Source organism: Physeter macrocephalus, chromosome 14 (assembly GCF_002837175.3).
Source record: "Physeter macrocephalus isolate SW-GA chromosome 14, ASM283717v5, whole genome shotgun sequence".
NCBI classification, from domain to species: domain Eukaryota; kingdom Metazoa; phylum Chordata; class Mammalia; order Artiodactyla; family Physeteridae; genus Physeter; species Physeter macrocephalus.
Genome location: NC_041227.1, coordinates 96,763,601 through 96,777,972, shown reverse-complemented (window position 1 = coordinate 96,777,972; position 14,372 = coordinate 96,763,601). Strand labels below are relative to the sequence as shown.

General features: G+C 39.9%; 1 protein-coding gene across 2 annotated transcripts in view; it reads left to right on the top strand.

Annotated features, from left to right (window-relative positions):
• The window catches only part of MYO1D (myosin ID), a 356,895-nt gene that overhangs the window by 127,174 nt on the left and 215,349 nt on the right, over nucleotides 1-14,372 (top strand). For both annotated transcript variants that reach the window (XM_024127623.2, XM_024127622.3), the window contains 3 exons: nucleotides 1,984-2,054; nucleotides 5,552-5,626; nucleotides 10,790-10,922. In XM_024127623.2, the coding sequence (XP_023983391.1) occupies nucleotides 1,984-2,054; nucleotides 5,552-5,626; nucleotides 10,790-10,922 (279 nt within the window). The remainder of the gene's footprint in view (nucleotides 1-1,983; nucleotides 2,055-5,551; nucleotides 5,627-10,789; nucleotides 10,923-14,372) is intronic.

The window sequence follows — 14,372 nt, the reverse complement described above, 5'->3', positions numbered from 1 at the left end:
GGCACGAACCCGTGTCCCCTGCATCGGCAGGCGGACTCTCAACCACTGCGCCACCAGGGAAGCCCTCTTTTCTTTTTTTTTTTTTTTTTTTTTTTTTTGTGGGAGCCCAGGTTTTTCCAACTCTCAGACCAGGTGGCTCCTTTCTCCCTCAGCATCTTCCCCCAGACAAATCCTGAGCTGGAAATTTTTTGTGTGTTCTTTTCTGGGATTTTTGCCTAATGAAGGAAAGAAGTGAAATAACCAAGCTGTCAGGATATTTTCATCACTATGAGTCTTTCTGTTAAATAAATGCTATTATTCTGTATGTTAAAGCAGGTATTATCATTGCTATTGATTATTAATGATTAGGTAGAATTATTGCCAGGCTAAATAAGGAGTTTCTGGCTTGTGCTTAGTTAGGGGCTAAATTGTTTCTCATGCCTTAAAGTTATCATGGAGAGGCAGGCAGATGATCCAATAAACCATAAAATAACGATGTAAAATATTATTAACATATAAAGTTGAATGATAAATACATAACTTGTATTATTTTTTATAAAGTAAAGAAAAATCTAAAAACTTCTGTGTTTAGATCAGTTAAGACTTTGCAGTATCCAAATGTAAGAATATTCAATTATAATAGTATAGATATCTCTTGGGTCCTTTTCCTTTGGGCATTTTATAAATAAAAGGGTTTTATAAAAGTGGTTAATAAGAGAGAAGGAAAGAGGAATTAAATATTTTGGAGACCCCTCTGAATGTTGGACACTTTGGTCTCCATAGTTCATTTAACCTCCAGACCAGCTCGCTGAAATAAGTGATTCCTAAAGGAAACAGAGCAAGTAGATGCTAGAGCCAAGATTGGAACCTCAGAAGTCTGACACTAACTTCCTATAATTATTCACTTGTTGAATTAGTAGACTAATTATTCCTTTAATAAACTAGACATCCACATAAAACCCACCAACCTGGTTAGGGTTGTTTGTTGTCTAACACTGCAAGTCAAGTGGTGTTTGTATGTAACTGCACTCAATGCTTATGGATTCTTAGATGTCTGCTTTTGAATCTGTAGGATATCAAGTGATCCTTCACAGGGCGGTCAAAGAATCTAGGTGCTACTGTAATAAGGACATTGCAGAAAGTTATAGAGACCCAGGGCTATATAAAAACTGCCTTCCCATAAAATTCCTCTTCAGTGAGAAACAGCTGCGGAAGGTTGATCTGTGAAGCGATAGACCTGGAGTCCCAGCTTAGCAGAAGACAGGTGAGCCAGGTTGTTGTGTACATGGGAGAGTACAGACATTGCATTCAGTCCCAAGAATCCTTCCCAGAGCTACCGCTCACCAGCTGGACCTTGGGCCAGTTACCTAATCCCTTTGAGCCTTAGTTTCCATGTATGTAAAAGAGAGCCCAGAATACTTAGCTTAGATGTCAGTTGTGAGTATTGAATGATGTGTCCATGCCTAGGAGATAGCAAACCCTCAATATGGTCCTCCTTGAGTGGGACATGGAGGAGAAAGAGACTCTATCAGTCAGGGTAGGCTGGGCTGTGTTAAGATAGCAGCCAAGATTTCAGTGTCATAGACAACAGAAGTCTGTTTCCCTCCCAGGGACCCAGACTTCTTCCATCTTCTGGCTTTTCCAGCCCTTGGGGACTATCCTTCTCTGCATCCAACTAGTGGGAGGTGAAAAGAAAGTACAGAGGAGAATCACCCACTTCTTACCTGCTTTGGCCTTGAACAGCCTCACCTCACTTGCACTCACCTTCCATCATCCAGAACTTGGTCACTCGGCCAAGAAATGAAGTCTGACTATGTGGACTTCTGGTGAAAGTTCTCAGTCTTTACCACATTCGCCAAATTAAATCAAGCCCCACTCAGTGTGATTTCCTTCATAATGATATCGTGATTTGTGACATGATTATCCTCTCCTGTTAAGTTGGAATATAGTTTTAGGAAAGAGAGAATGTCTGTTTTCAAGATCATCCCCTTCTTGATTTCTTAGCTCTGCGCCTCGGACAAAATCCTGGAGTTTGATCGAGATTTTCGAATTCGACATTATGCAGGTGACGTGGTGTGAGTATCTTACTTTGCTACCCGATGTGATGATTTGCATGCAGCCTCACTTCAGAAAATATAGTCAAGGAAAATGGAAATTGTTTTTGTATTCGTTTGCATTTTCCAGCCATTTCCTATGCCAGTATATTTTGATTTCTTCACTTAAAACATTGGCATAGCTTCATTCATCCCTTGCTTTTCAAACATTTATTGAAGACACACCACGTGACCATACACAGTTCCTGGCATTGTTGGCACTCAGTCAAAATCAGCTGATGGTTAAATAAACCATGGAAGTATGTTAAGAACTGGGATAGAAAGATGGGTAATATGGGCCGTGCCCTGAAGAAGCTAACAGTTTAGTGGAGGATACAGGCAGAATACATGGTAAGTCATTATAATGGAGAACGGAAAGGGTTAAATTGGAGACACGCAAGGCATTATGGGAACACTGAGGAGGCGTAATTAACCCAGAGTGAGGAGTGTGGCCAAGCCTTGTAGGAAGTGATGTCCCACCTGAGTCCTAGAAGTAAAAGAGGCTTAGTCAGAAGACAGAATTAGGAAGAGAAGAGTAAGAGAGGGCATTCAAGCAGAAGAGATAGCAGGCCTGCGGGCCCAGAGGTGAAAGTCACCATTGTACATAAAGAACTACTAGTGGTTGGGTAACTATATGAGCAAAAACCGGTTTACCGTATGAATTTTCAAGTGTTATTTGAAAAAGTGAAATTCTCGCAAGCTACATTTTCTGGTTATAATACAATAAAAGTAGAAATTGGGGAAGACAATGAAACTAAAAAAATATAACTACCTTAGTATTTTCATTTCCTAGGGCTGCTGTAACAAATGACCACAAATTGGTGGCGTAAAACAGTAGAAATTTATTCTTTCACAGTTCTGGAGGCCAGAAGTTAGAAACCTAGGAGTCGACAGGGCCACACTCTAGAGGCTTTAGAGGAGGATTGTTCCTTGCTTTCTCCAGTGTCTGGTGGCTGTCAGCATTCCTTGGTTTGTGGCTGCATCACTCCAGTCTCTGCCTCTGTGATCACACTGCCTCTTCCTCTTGAGGGTGTCTGTGTTAAATCTGCCTCTGTCTTAAAACTACACTTGTGATGGCATTTAAGACCCACCTGAATAATATAGGATGAATTTCTCCTCCCAAGATCCTTAACGTAATTACATCTTTCACCATATAAGGTAACATTCTCAGGTTCCAGGGAATTTGACATGGCTGTCTTTCAAAGGTGGCATTTTTCAGTCTGCTACACTTACTATGTTTTGCCACCCAACACTGCTTACTATCTTGTTTTTGTTTGAAGTCCCCTCTTTTCCTTTCTGCTTATTTTTTACATTAGGAATTCTATTCATGTAACGCATTACAGGAAGAAATTAAACAACAACAGAAAGCAAATGATCGTCTCTATAAATGCCAAAAAGACATTTGAGGAAATTTTAATAGCTGTTCCTGATTTAAATTAAAACTCTAGAATCATAAAATAATATGGCTCAAAATTATCACACACACCCCTCTGTCAAACTAGCCGTTAGTGCTGGGATGGCACCATTATCCACTTTTTCTGGTGCTATTTCCAGGTTCCAGAATACTGAAGAGGGAAGATCCAGTACCATGCAGATATCTGCCTCTGAAAATCCAGGCCTCACTTATAGGGTCCTTTTTATACAGCCCAGATTGGCATAACTGCAGAGCTGGACAGAGGCCTTAGAGAACATGCAGGGCATGAAGAAATTTATGCAGAGTGTGTAAAATTCTTACCCAGGGTCACACAGCAAGTTTATGGAATAGCTGAGACAATAACTAGGTTTTCAGACTCTCAGTCCAGAAAGCTAGCCAGCCCCATGGAGGAATATTTGATGCCTCAGACTTCCCCTCCTCTTCTTAGGCTCTTCAACCCTTTTTCAGATTTTTGCTGGGTATCTTCTGTGTGCACAATACTTTATAAAGTATGGTCCCTGCCCACAAAGAGCTTTCCATGTAAGATGCATACATACATATGTGGTTGTGTGCATGTATTTATTAACTCACACTCCCATCTATATATACACATACACACATTTATATACATACACTGATACAACAAAAGATGGTTGAAAATAATTGCCATATGAGTAATAATGTGTTGTCAGAATTCAGAATAAGCAAATGATATAATACTTCTAACTGTGTGTGATAAACCCAGGAAGGCAGATGCTGGTCCTTGGGTGCTAGGAATTATTTTTATAGGAAAAAGTGGGAAGGAGGCTAAAAATATTTAGGAAGTAGCAGCTAGGCCCATTTGACCTGGAGTGTTATCCTTTGGTGGCATAGAGAAGTAGAAACACCTAGAAAATTAGGTTGAGATCGAATCACAATGAGTCTTAAAGGCCAAAATAAGGAGTTTGAAGTTTGAATTGTATGGGTCTAATGATAGATTAAGAGTCAGGTGACTTCAAGGGCTTAGTCAGAAGAGACTTACTTGAAGGTATTAGGAAGAAGACTGAGGTTGGAGGACGCAAGGAACTAATATGGGACCTGACGGCCTTAAAGTATGCCCACGGGCAGCACAGCCGGAAGGAACGTTCTTGCAGAATTAGACATGTAAGGCTGGAACATCGGTGCGGGGTCAGGGTTAGATGCATCGGTGAGGGGTCAGGGTTAGATGCGATTGACAAGGAAGACAATACAGTCAGGCAAGAAAGGAGAGCTGTAAGGAGCAGCTGCCTCTGTAGGGTTGCTACTTACCCAGCTTCCTCTCAGCCTGTTTTAATCATGCAGAACCCTCCCTTCCTGTTATCCCCCCTCATCCCCCAGTTTTCTCCCTCTAGAGCCATGCCAGTCACTGCAGCAGAGCAACCCCCATTCCTACCTTTGTCACAAGCTGCAGTCTTAGCTGGACCTTCAAGACGTTTCTCATGTCCCTTCCTCCAAACCATGAACACTGACCTTTTTATTTCCTCTTGAGAACTCCTCGCATGTGCCTGCTCCCGCCCTTTCATTTAATCCGTTTCCCTGTGTGATCTGCCTTCCTCTTTCTCTTCTGCTTATCCAAATCTTACCATCCTTTGCAGTTCTTCTTGGATTCTTTTCTCCCACCCTGAACACAGTGAGCAAGCCTTAGGCAAGTCATTTGACCTCCCTACGGATGGGATGAGACTGTTAGATCCTGTACGTTGCCGTTGCCGTTTTGCTTTTATCTTAGGAATGCTGGATGATAAATACAGCTATCTTTTTAAAAGTCATCGTCTTGAGGTAAGCAACAAACCAGTAGAGAACGATGATCTTAATCATAATGATGACACTGATGTTTGCTCTCCCTTTGAGAAATAGAAACAACACCCCCTCTGTACAGTAGGTGAATTTGTTATTCTTTAACCCAGAGCTGGGTGGACAATATCAGCTTTATAGATGATTAGTTGCATAATTTAACTGTGAGAAGGCTTGTAGACTTCTAAAAGAGCTTAAAAGTGGCTCTCGCTTGGTGAATAATGTGTTTTCTTTTTTCTTTTTTTTCCTCGACTAGCTATTCTGTCATTGGTTTTATTGACAAAAACAGAGACACTTTATTTCAAGATTTCAAGCGCCTCATGTATAACAGGTAGGATTGAAATTTTATTATATGTTTTTATGTTATGCTCTTTGACATGTATGTATATTACATAATATGTATGCACATGATCATTTTATGTGACCATTTTAAGAGTTTCTGGTAATTTTTCTAGTTCTGCTTGATCTTACTTAATGAGTGAAATAATATATTACTTTATGATGATAAAATCTGTAAACTTAGGGCAGGAACCCTGTGATTAATACGATGTTCCTTGATTTCCCTTGGGTTGCCTCAGTTTCTCTGTTCATTGCTGCCATCCTCTGGCACCCCTGCCAGTGTACTCAGCAGTTCCCCCCGGCCAGGCCAGTGGCCATGGGAAAGTGTCAAATAACCTCTGGCCCAGCCGAAAGCTGTACATACTCAGATTCCCACTGTAGTGTCTTTGTAGTGTCTCCAGCTAAGGGACCACCCTAATATCAGAGTGGCTCTGGTGTCAGGGGTGATAGATCCTGAGTGGTCAGAATCTTCTCACAATCCAAGAAAATGTGAAAAATCTGTGGAGAAATAAAACCAGGCAGAGGATAGCAAGTTCACACCCAGTACGGGTACCTTGGAGAGAAGGCCTACGAAGAAGAGAAGCTTCCTAGCCAGCTGCTGCTTTAGGATTAAAGTGTTGTCGCTCATGTATCAAGTCTGCTCAGCCCATCGGTCAGTAGGTCAGACAAGGTGTGTGGAGCACCTCTGAGCTACACGTTCTTCTGTGCGCTTGGGGTACAAAGCCCCTGCCCTCCTGAGGTCTTTTATTCGAGTGGAGATGACAGTTAATAAACAATAAAACAACGAACTTTCAGGTGGTAACAAGTGCTGTGAAGAAAAGTAAAGTAGGTGAGAGATTGAAGGGTACAGACCCGGAAGGGGCGGGGAGGCATTACGGGTAGGGTGGTTGGAAAAGGCTTCTTAAAAGAGGGGTCATTTGAGCTGAGACCTGAGTGAAGTGAGAGCGTGAGTCATGAACATGGCGGGGAAGAGAGGGAGAGCATTCAGGCAGAGAGAAGGGCGAGTTCACCAAGGCACTAAGGTGGGAACGAGCTTGGGTGTGTTGAGGACGGCAGGAAGGCCAGTGTGGCTGAAATCAGTGAGGGGAGGGGAGAGCGATTGGTAATGACTGCAGAGAGGTCCACAGGGCCCAGCTCGTGAAGAGTCCGTGAGCCAAGCATGATGGGAAGCCATTGGAATGGATGATGTGATGTGATCTCTACTTTAAAGAAATCGTTGGAGCCGCTGTGTAAAACCCAGGCTCTAAAGGGCAAGAGTAGACATGCAGAGACCAGGCAGGAGGCTCGTTTAGTGATCCAGGCTGAGGCGTGGATGATGGTTACAGAGATGATGAAAAGTGCTCTGAGTGGGTGATGTTTTGAAAGTAGAGCCGGCAAGATTTGCTGATGGATAGGATGTGTGATGTGAGAAAAACAGAAATCAAAGAGGATGTCTGAGCAATGGGGAAGGGATGCTTGATTGTGTGAAAGACGAGAGGCGGCGCTCATTTTGGGGGGAAATCAAGAGTTTGGTTTTGGATATGTTTTGTCGGAGGTGCGTTTTGGGCATCAGTTGAAAATGCCAAATAGGCGATTGTTTGTGTGCATCTAGAGCTCAGAGTAAAGGCGGGACCAGAGGTGTAAACTCATGGTCACCAGTCTTTTGATAGTATTTAAAGCCATAGTCCTGGGTGAGTTTGTCTCGGGTGAGCGGAGGTAAAAAATAAAAGAGAGAAGAGGTTGGTTGAAAGATGAATCCCTGAGATACTCTAGCATTTCGAGTCAAGCAAGGAAAGAGGAACTAGCAAAGGAAACTGAGAGCATGCCTGTGAGTTAGGAAGAAAGCCAGGAATCTGGTGTCAGGGAGGCCAGGTCAAGTAAAAAAGATAAACTGTGTCAAACACTGTCAACAGCAGAGTCCTATGAGGACCAAGATTCACCATTGGATTTGCAAACATGAAGGTCATTGGGACCCTGACAACACTGGCCTCAGCAGAGGCGTGAAGACAGATGTCTGACGGAAGCGGGCGCGAGAGAAGGCAGGAAATGAGAATGTGGAGAAAGTGTGTTTCAGCAGTTCTTTCAAGAGGTTTTGGTATAAAATGGTTCATCTGTATGGATGAAGCCTCCAAGAGCAGAGATGGAGCCATCATCACTAGAAAGTCACAGATGTGGGAATGTGAGAGGGGACCCACGTAAGAGCTGGTTTGGGGAGACGAGAGTTTCCGAAAGAAGTTTCAATGCTCGGTTTATCAGGTAAGATGCACCCATTTTGAGAGAGAAATCACAGAGTCTGGCATTGCTCTGTGTGTAGAAAATGTCAAAAAGTCAAATCGGAAAAACGGCCTCAGTCGGCCAGTGACAAAGTCAGGGTGTGTTGCCCGGGGAAGGCAGCCAGGCTGGGTACCAGGAGGCTGCACAGGGTGGCATTGGTTTACCTTCTTGAATTATCACAGCCCAGAGGTTCAGCTCACAGAGAACAGCTGCACCTTCTAGTGGTGGGTTCACATAACCCCTAGCTCGCAGGACCAATGCAGAAACAGACCAGCGAGCAGATTTATTTCCAGCAGACAATCTGACGGTCTCATGGTATGGAACACTTGCATGGGGGTAACAGGCTCTTCTTCCCTATTGGAAAACCTGCCTGGGAAGTCAAATAGAACTCTGTTAATTGACCATGAAAAATATCACCTACTTAGTTGCTTGGTAAGCCTGGAATCAGAACAAAGGAACTTAGATAAATCCAACAATACGGGCATCAGTCTAAGATGAATCCATTTCACAACAGGGATGGTCTTGCCAAAGGTATAAAAACATTAAAAGTCTGTTCATCGCAACTTGTTGTATATATCTCCGTAGTAGGAAAGGCCTTGCCAGGGGGATGGAAAGTCTTGAAATTATTTTGGTTAAAACCATCCTCCTAGATGGTGTTTAGATGGGTACCTTTGCCTTTTCGATGCTTCTTCCATGGCTAAATGACCTTTCCAAATTCAATCCTTTCTTTCTTTATATCTGTTTAAAGAGTAATCCCTGGACCTCTAGTTCTGTAGAGTAGCCATGCATGTGTGCAGGCACATGCATGTGTGTGTGTATACATAGGGAAGGAGGCAAGGAGCAAGCAGGTGGCATGCGAGGTGCACAGATCGCTCTTTACCACTCTCTTGTTGGCCACCTAAGTTCTGCCTTATCTGTTATACATACTGGGTTTCTGGATAAATAAGCTTCCCTTTTAAGGGAAAGTTTCTTTTAAATAAGTTGGAAAACTGTGTTGACTTACTGGCCTGAAAGTTCCTCTTCTTTAAAACAATTGTATGTGTCTGTTTTGATTCATTATGCATCAGTTCTACTGTTTAATAATGTAATAATAATAAACATCTTATTTCCTTCATTCTCAACATTCCCCCCTCCCTTCATTTACGAGGTAGTGTCTGAAACAAGACCAAAAGGGAGTAAGGCGGAACTGAGGGTAGAAGCTGCATAGACAAAGCCCGTGATTTTCTGTCTTTGATGTGCATCAGGATTTTCAAAGTGCACACGCTCTAGTTTCCGGAAGTTCTATTCCAGAGGTGTTAGGAAGGCATCCAGGCATTGTGGGCACTAAAGGTTGAGAACCATTGCCTCAAGTTCTTTCTCTTCTGAAGATTGAAATGGAAAAGTTAAGGAAAAGCAATATACATTTATGTGGTCATTTTTATTGATACGTGTATCCTTGGAAAATTATGGAATAGGATTAGAAGGTAATAAAACTGGGTGCATGAACCACAGATCATGCATTATTTTATAGCCACTTTTGATGGTAGTTGGCACAGCTTGCTGGCAATGGCGAGGGTTAGGACTGTTTTTCTTTTTCTGCCTTCATTCACAGACCCAGTCAGTCTTCACCTCACCGTTTATCTTCTTCACGCTTGTCATCCATTCTGGCAGTTTGCTGCTATTATTTAGAGCCTTTTTGTACAGAAATTTACTAGGTGTTTGGGGAACCAACTCAATTTTCTCAGTTTTATATCAGGAAAAGAAAAGTGGGCAAAATGATGGCAGCAGTAAACACAATTAGAAAAAAAAATCCATGTTAGGTCTTTTCTATTCTCAATCCCCAATTAAAAAAAAAAATTCTGATGAGAGAAATGTTTCCAGAATGCAGGCAACATTTCGAGTTCCAATTACTTTAAAATCAAAAGCACCCAATGTTGTGTTCGTTTCAGGTGTACGGCAAAGTGAATCAGTTACACATGTACATATATCCGCTCTTTTTTAGATTCTTTTCCCATATAGGTCATTACAGAGTGTTGAGTAGAGTTCCCTGTGCTATACAGTAGCTCGTTATTAGGTATCGATTTTATATATAGTAATTTGTATATGTCAGTCCCAACACAACATTGTAAATCAATTATACTCCAATAAAAATTTTTTAAAAATCAAAAGCACCCAAAATGAAACAGGAAGAAAATCAGAGCTGAGACCACCGTACATGTTTATAAAAATGTCTCCACTGAGCCAAATAAAGAATACAGTATATCATTTTTAGCCTGAAAACTGGCCTTAAGTACACTTGAAGAATTGGATTGCAACCGTCTTCGTGTCACATCAATAAAATATTGTAACCGCAGGTGCTACCTATAAATGTGTTCATAATTCAGCTGCAGTAAAGGGATTTACGAGATGACCATGTAAAAGTGGTTATTTTCTATTCCTATCTGTATTTTTTGAAAGACCTGGCTTTTTGTGACCTATACTGTATGAATATTTGTTTCAATTAAAAGATGCTTTCTCTTTCATGACTTCTGCCCATGACACTGAGGATCGTTTTCCTACTAGTGGTTTGTTCTCATTCTTATAACGACCACCAAAACCATTTTATTTTAGGTATATGGTATCAGAGCTATGCAAACCATTTGAGGATCCTGCATAATAATAACATCGAGGTCACTTTATAGAAGTTTAAAGGTTTTTTCGAATGTGGTCTCGTTTGTACACGTCTTCTCACTCTGTGGTGCAGTATCTGTCATTATACTCTCAGCCTAATTTTCTGGGTGGAATCATTTTTCCAATCAGGGCTTGTGAGTTCTGTCTGCAATGCAATCGTGGCTCCCAGGATACAGTTCAACAGGATTGCTTAGCAATTTATATTCAGCTTATTTGAATGTAGCATTCAAACCACTCTTTCTGTGCTTCTCAGTTCAAATCCTGTGCTGAAGAATATGTGGCCCGAAGGCAAACTGAGCATTACAGAGGTGACCAAGAGACCTCTGACTGCCGCCACCTTATTTAAGAATTCTATGATTGCTTTAGTAGACAACCTTGCATCAAAGGTAATTACTGTCTTTTTAAAATATCCATTTCATTTCATAGATTCCCTCTTGATACATGTTATAGAGAATGTATGTGTGGTTTGCTTTGTAGGTGATTATAGTAAATCAAATTGAAGAACATATTTAAAGTGAGTGTTACAGTAGAATTCTTAATCCTGTTTTGTTTGTTTGTTTTTTAACATGGCTTGGTAAAACAGTTGTTTGTGTCCCAGATGAAATGCTCTTCTTGAATTTGGGCCTTTTATCCTACTGTAGTCATTAATGGGAAAGTCTTAGTAAGATCTCTAAAAAAAAAAAAAAAAAAGCAGTGTGCTACAGGCATAGTATATGCCTGACAAAATAAACTTCAGCCCTGTGCTGAAGACAGGGCCTGGCTTAAAAAAAAAAAAATCTTGAAGTAAATTGTAACATACCATCTTTATGTTGTATCTGAATACAAATGACCAGATAGAGGTTTAAGAGGAAGTTTAGTATTTAAGTATTGTCCTTAGGCTGTTTTAAATAGTTGAAATAAAAAGATGTATTATTGGCAGTTATTTCTGCTTTTTATTGTTCCTTTGAGGTCTAATACTGTTTGATAACTTTAGTCTGGGATTTTTTTTTCCCCTTAAAGAACAGATTTCTACTCTTAACTGCTGCTGTTGACAAGTTTGATAAATTAGGCAGCATTCTGGGACTCATTATTTTTAGTGCCTTCATTTTTATCTTTCTCTTCTGGTGCTTTTCCAGTATATTTTTTCTTCTTCATTTTTAACTTTTTTTTTTAAATCAACTTCCTCTCTAAAAATTTAAATCTATATTATTTTTGGTTACTTCCCTGTGGATAAATTAGGCAAATGCCACAGAACACATCTATTCAGTAGCTTTCTATTCTTTTCCTCAGGATTCTTTGGCCTCAGGTGACAACAGATAAGCACAATGTGTTGGCTTGTGTAATCAAAAATCCAGAAAGGCAGGGAGCGAGCGGTAGATAGAATACCCTTAGGGCCCCTCCTCTTGTCCCTCAGCTTCTTTCTGCATGTCAGCTTCAGCCTGTCTCATCCAGCAAGAAGGAAAGTGAACCTAGAAGGAACGCATGGGACACGAGAAACAGAGTTGAACACAGAATTTTATAAAATGTATTTTACACAATACATTAATTATAAATATATTGTTTATAAAACATTCGATTTATTCAATTAACTAGAAAAGAATCACTTTTGTTTTCTAAATTTGGTAGTTAAATGTGAATTTTTTTAAAATAAAAATTCTAGAACCGTCTATAATTTCTGTATGGGCAGTTGCATTCAGCTGCTAAACAGCTGAACCCTCCCTCCCCAAATTAGTGGCTTAAACAAGAGAGACATTTATTTCTCTCTCTGTAAATGAAGTACAGGAGAAGTTATCCCAGCACTGGTATAGCAGCTCTAAGGTTATTAGAGACAAGTTCCTTCTGTCTTTCTGCTCTACCATCCTAGTGATTGGCATCCCTCCTCCTGGTCCAAGATGGCAATTGGAGCCTCTTCACTTTTAAAGAGACTTCCTGGAAGTCTCATATAGCACTTTAGCTACATCTCATTTGCTGTACCTAGTTGCCAAGGAAGCTGGCAAGTACCTTTTTATTCTGGTCAGCAGTGCACCCAGCTAGAAGTAAGTTTTCTGTTTTGCAGTAGGAAAAAAAAGTACTGTGTGTGAGGTAGGCAACGAGTCTAGCAGTCTCTGCTACAGCTCCCCAGTCTGTGTGTTTGTAGAGGTGGGGGAATGAGGGAGAGAGTAGGGATAAACAAAAGAATAGAGACAACCTATCAGTCTAATAGAAGGCAGGAAGGTGGGCAGGGCAGAAAGAAAGGAAAAATGTTACATTTAGAAAATACATACATGATAGAAATAAATCTAATTAATTGGTACTCACCATAAATGTAAATAGACTAAACAGACTGGATAGGTGGAAAATCCAGGTACAGGCATACCTTGTTTTATTGCAATTCACAGATAGTGCATTTTTTACACATTGAAGGTTTATGGCAACCCTGCAACAAGTAAGTTTACCAGCACCATTTTCCCAGCAGCATTTTCGCACTTGTATCTCTGTGTCACAGAGATACAAGTTTGGTAATTCTTGCAGTGTTTCAAACATTTTCATTATTGTTATATTTGCTGTGGTGGTCTGTGACCAGTGATCTTTGATGATCTATGCCTCGCTGAAGGCTTAGGTGATGGTTAGCGTTTTTTAGCAATAAAATATTTTTAATTCAGGTATTGTTTTTTTTAGGCATAATTCTATTGCACACTTAATAGACTATAGTGTCATGTAAACATAACTTTTATATGCATTGGTAAACCAGAAAATTCGTGTGACTTAGCCTATTGCAGTATTCATGTTATTGCCATGGTCTAGAACTGAATCTGCAGTAACACCAAGGTTTTGCCGTGTTGTTTATAGGAGCTACCTAGTTGGCACTATGCAGAAAGATTAAGAACAGAAAGGTGGATAAAGATATATCAAGCCCCCACCCCCAAAAAAACCTGGTGAAAGCAATATTAATGTGAAAAAACATAGAATTTAAGGGAAAAAAGTATTATTACAGATAAAGAGACTAATCATAATAAAGCGAAAATACTCAATAAAGCCAATTTGAACTAGCTACCTAACAGCACAGCCATGATGGCACTTGAACTCTATAAAGAAAAAAAAAAGAACCTGAAAAAATGTAAAAGGCAAAATTGACAGGTCCACAATCCTAGAGGGAGATTTTAAACCAACTCTACCAGAAACTGATAGATCAAGCAAAAACCTTAGTAAGAGTGCAGCCGCCAAATTTAAACTTTATCTAATAGATCAAAAGATCTGTATACCCAGGGGATAAGAAATACATATTCCTTTCAGGTATACATGCAACATTTATAAGAATTGACCACATGCGAGGTCACAAAAGAAGTCTCAACTATTTTAACAAATGTATATATAGATGCATCTCCATCCTCACAGCAAATGAAATGAAAATCAGCATTAAAAAAGTTTTTTGTTTTTTTAATCTGCCTGGGAACTTAAAAATACTCCTAAAGTGGTCTACTTTTTATGCCTTTATTTAAAAAAAAAACAAGGAAGACTGAAAGTAAATGAGTTAACTTCAACTCAAGAAGCCAGAAAAGGAAATCCAAAGAAAATCTAAAGAAAAAATTAAGAAAATAATTTTTAAATAGCAAAAACTAAAAGTAATCAAAAAATTAATCAAATAGACCTGTAAAAAACTTATTTTAAAAAAGAGAAAATCATGTTAAGAATGAAAAAATGATACAACTTTATATACTGCAGAGATTTTTTTAAGTATCAGAATATTATGAACAACTGTATGCCAGTTAATTTGAAAAATTAGTTTTCTAGAAAAATGTTATCAAAATTAACTCAAGAAGAAATAGAAAGCCTGAATAAATCAGTTACCTTAAAGATTCTGAATCACTAATCAGAAG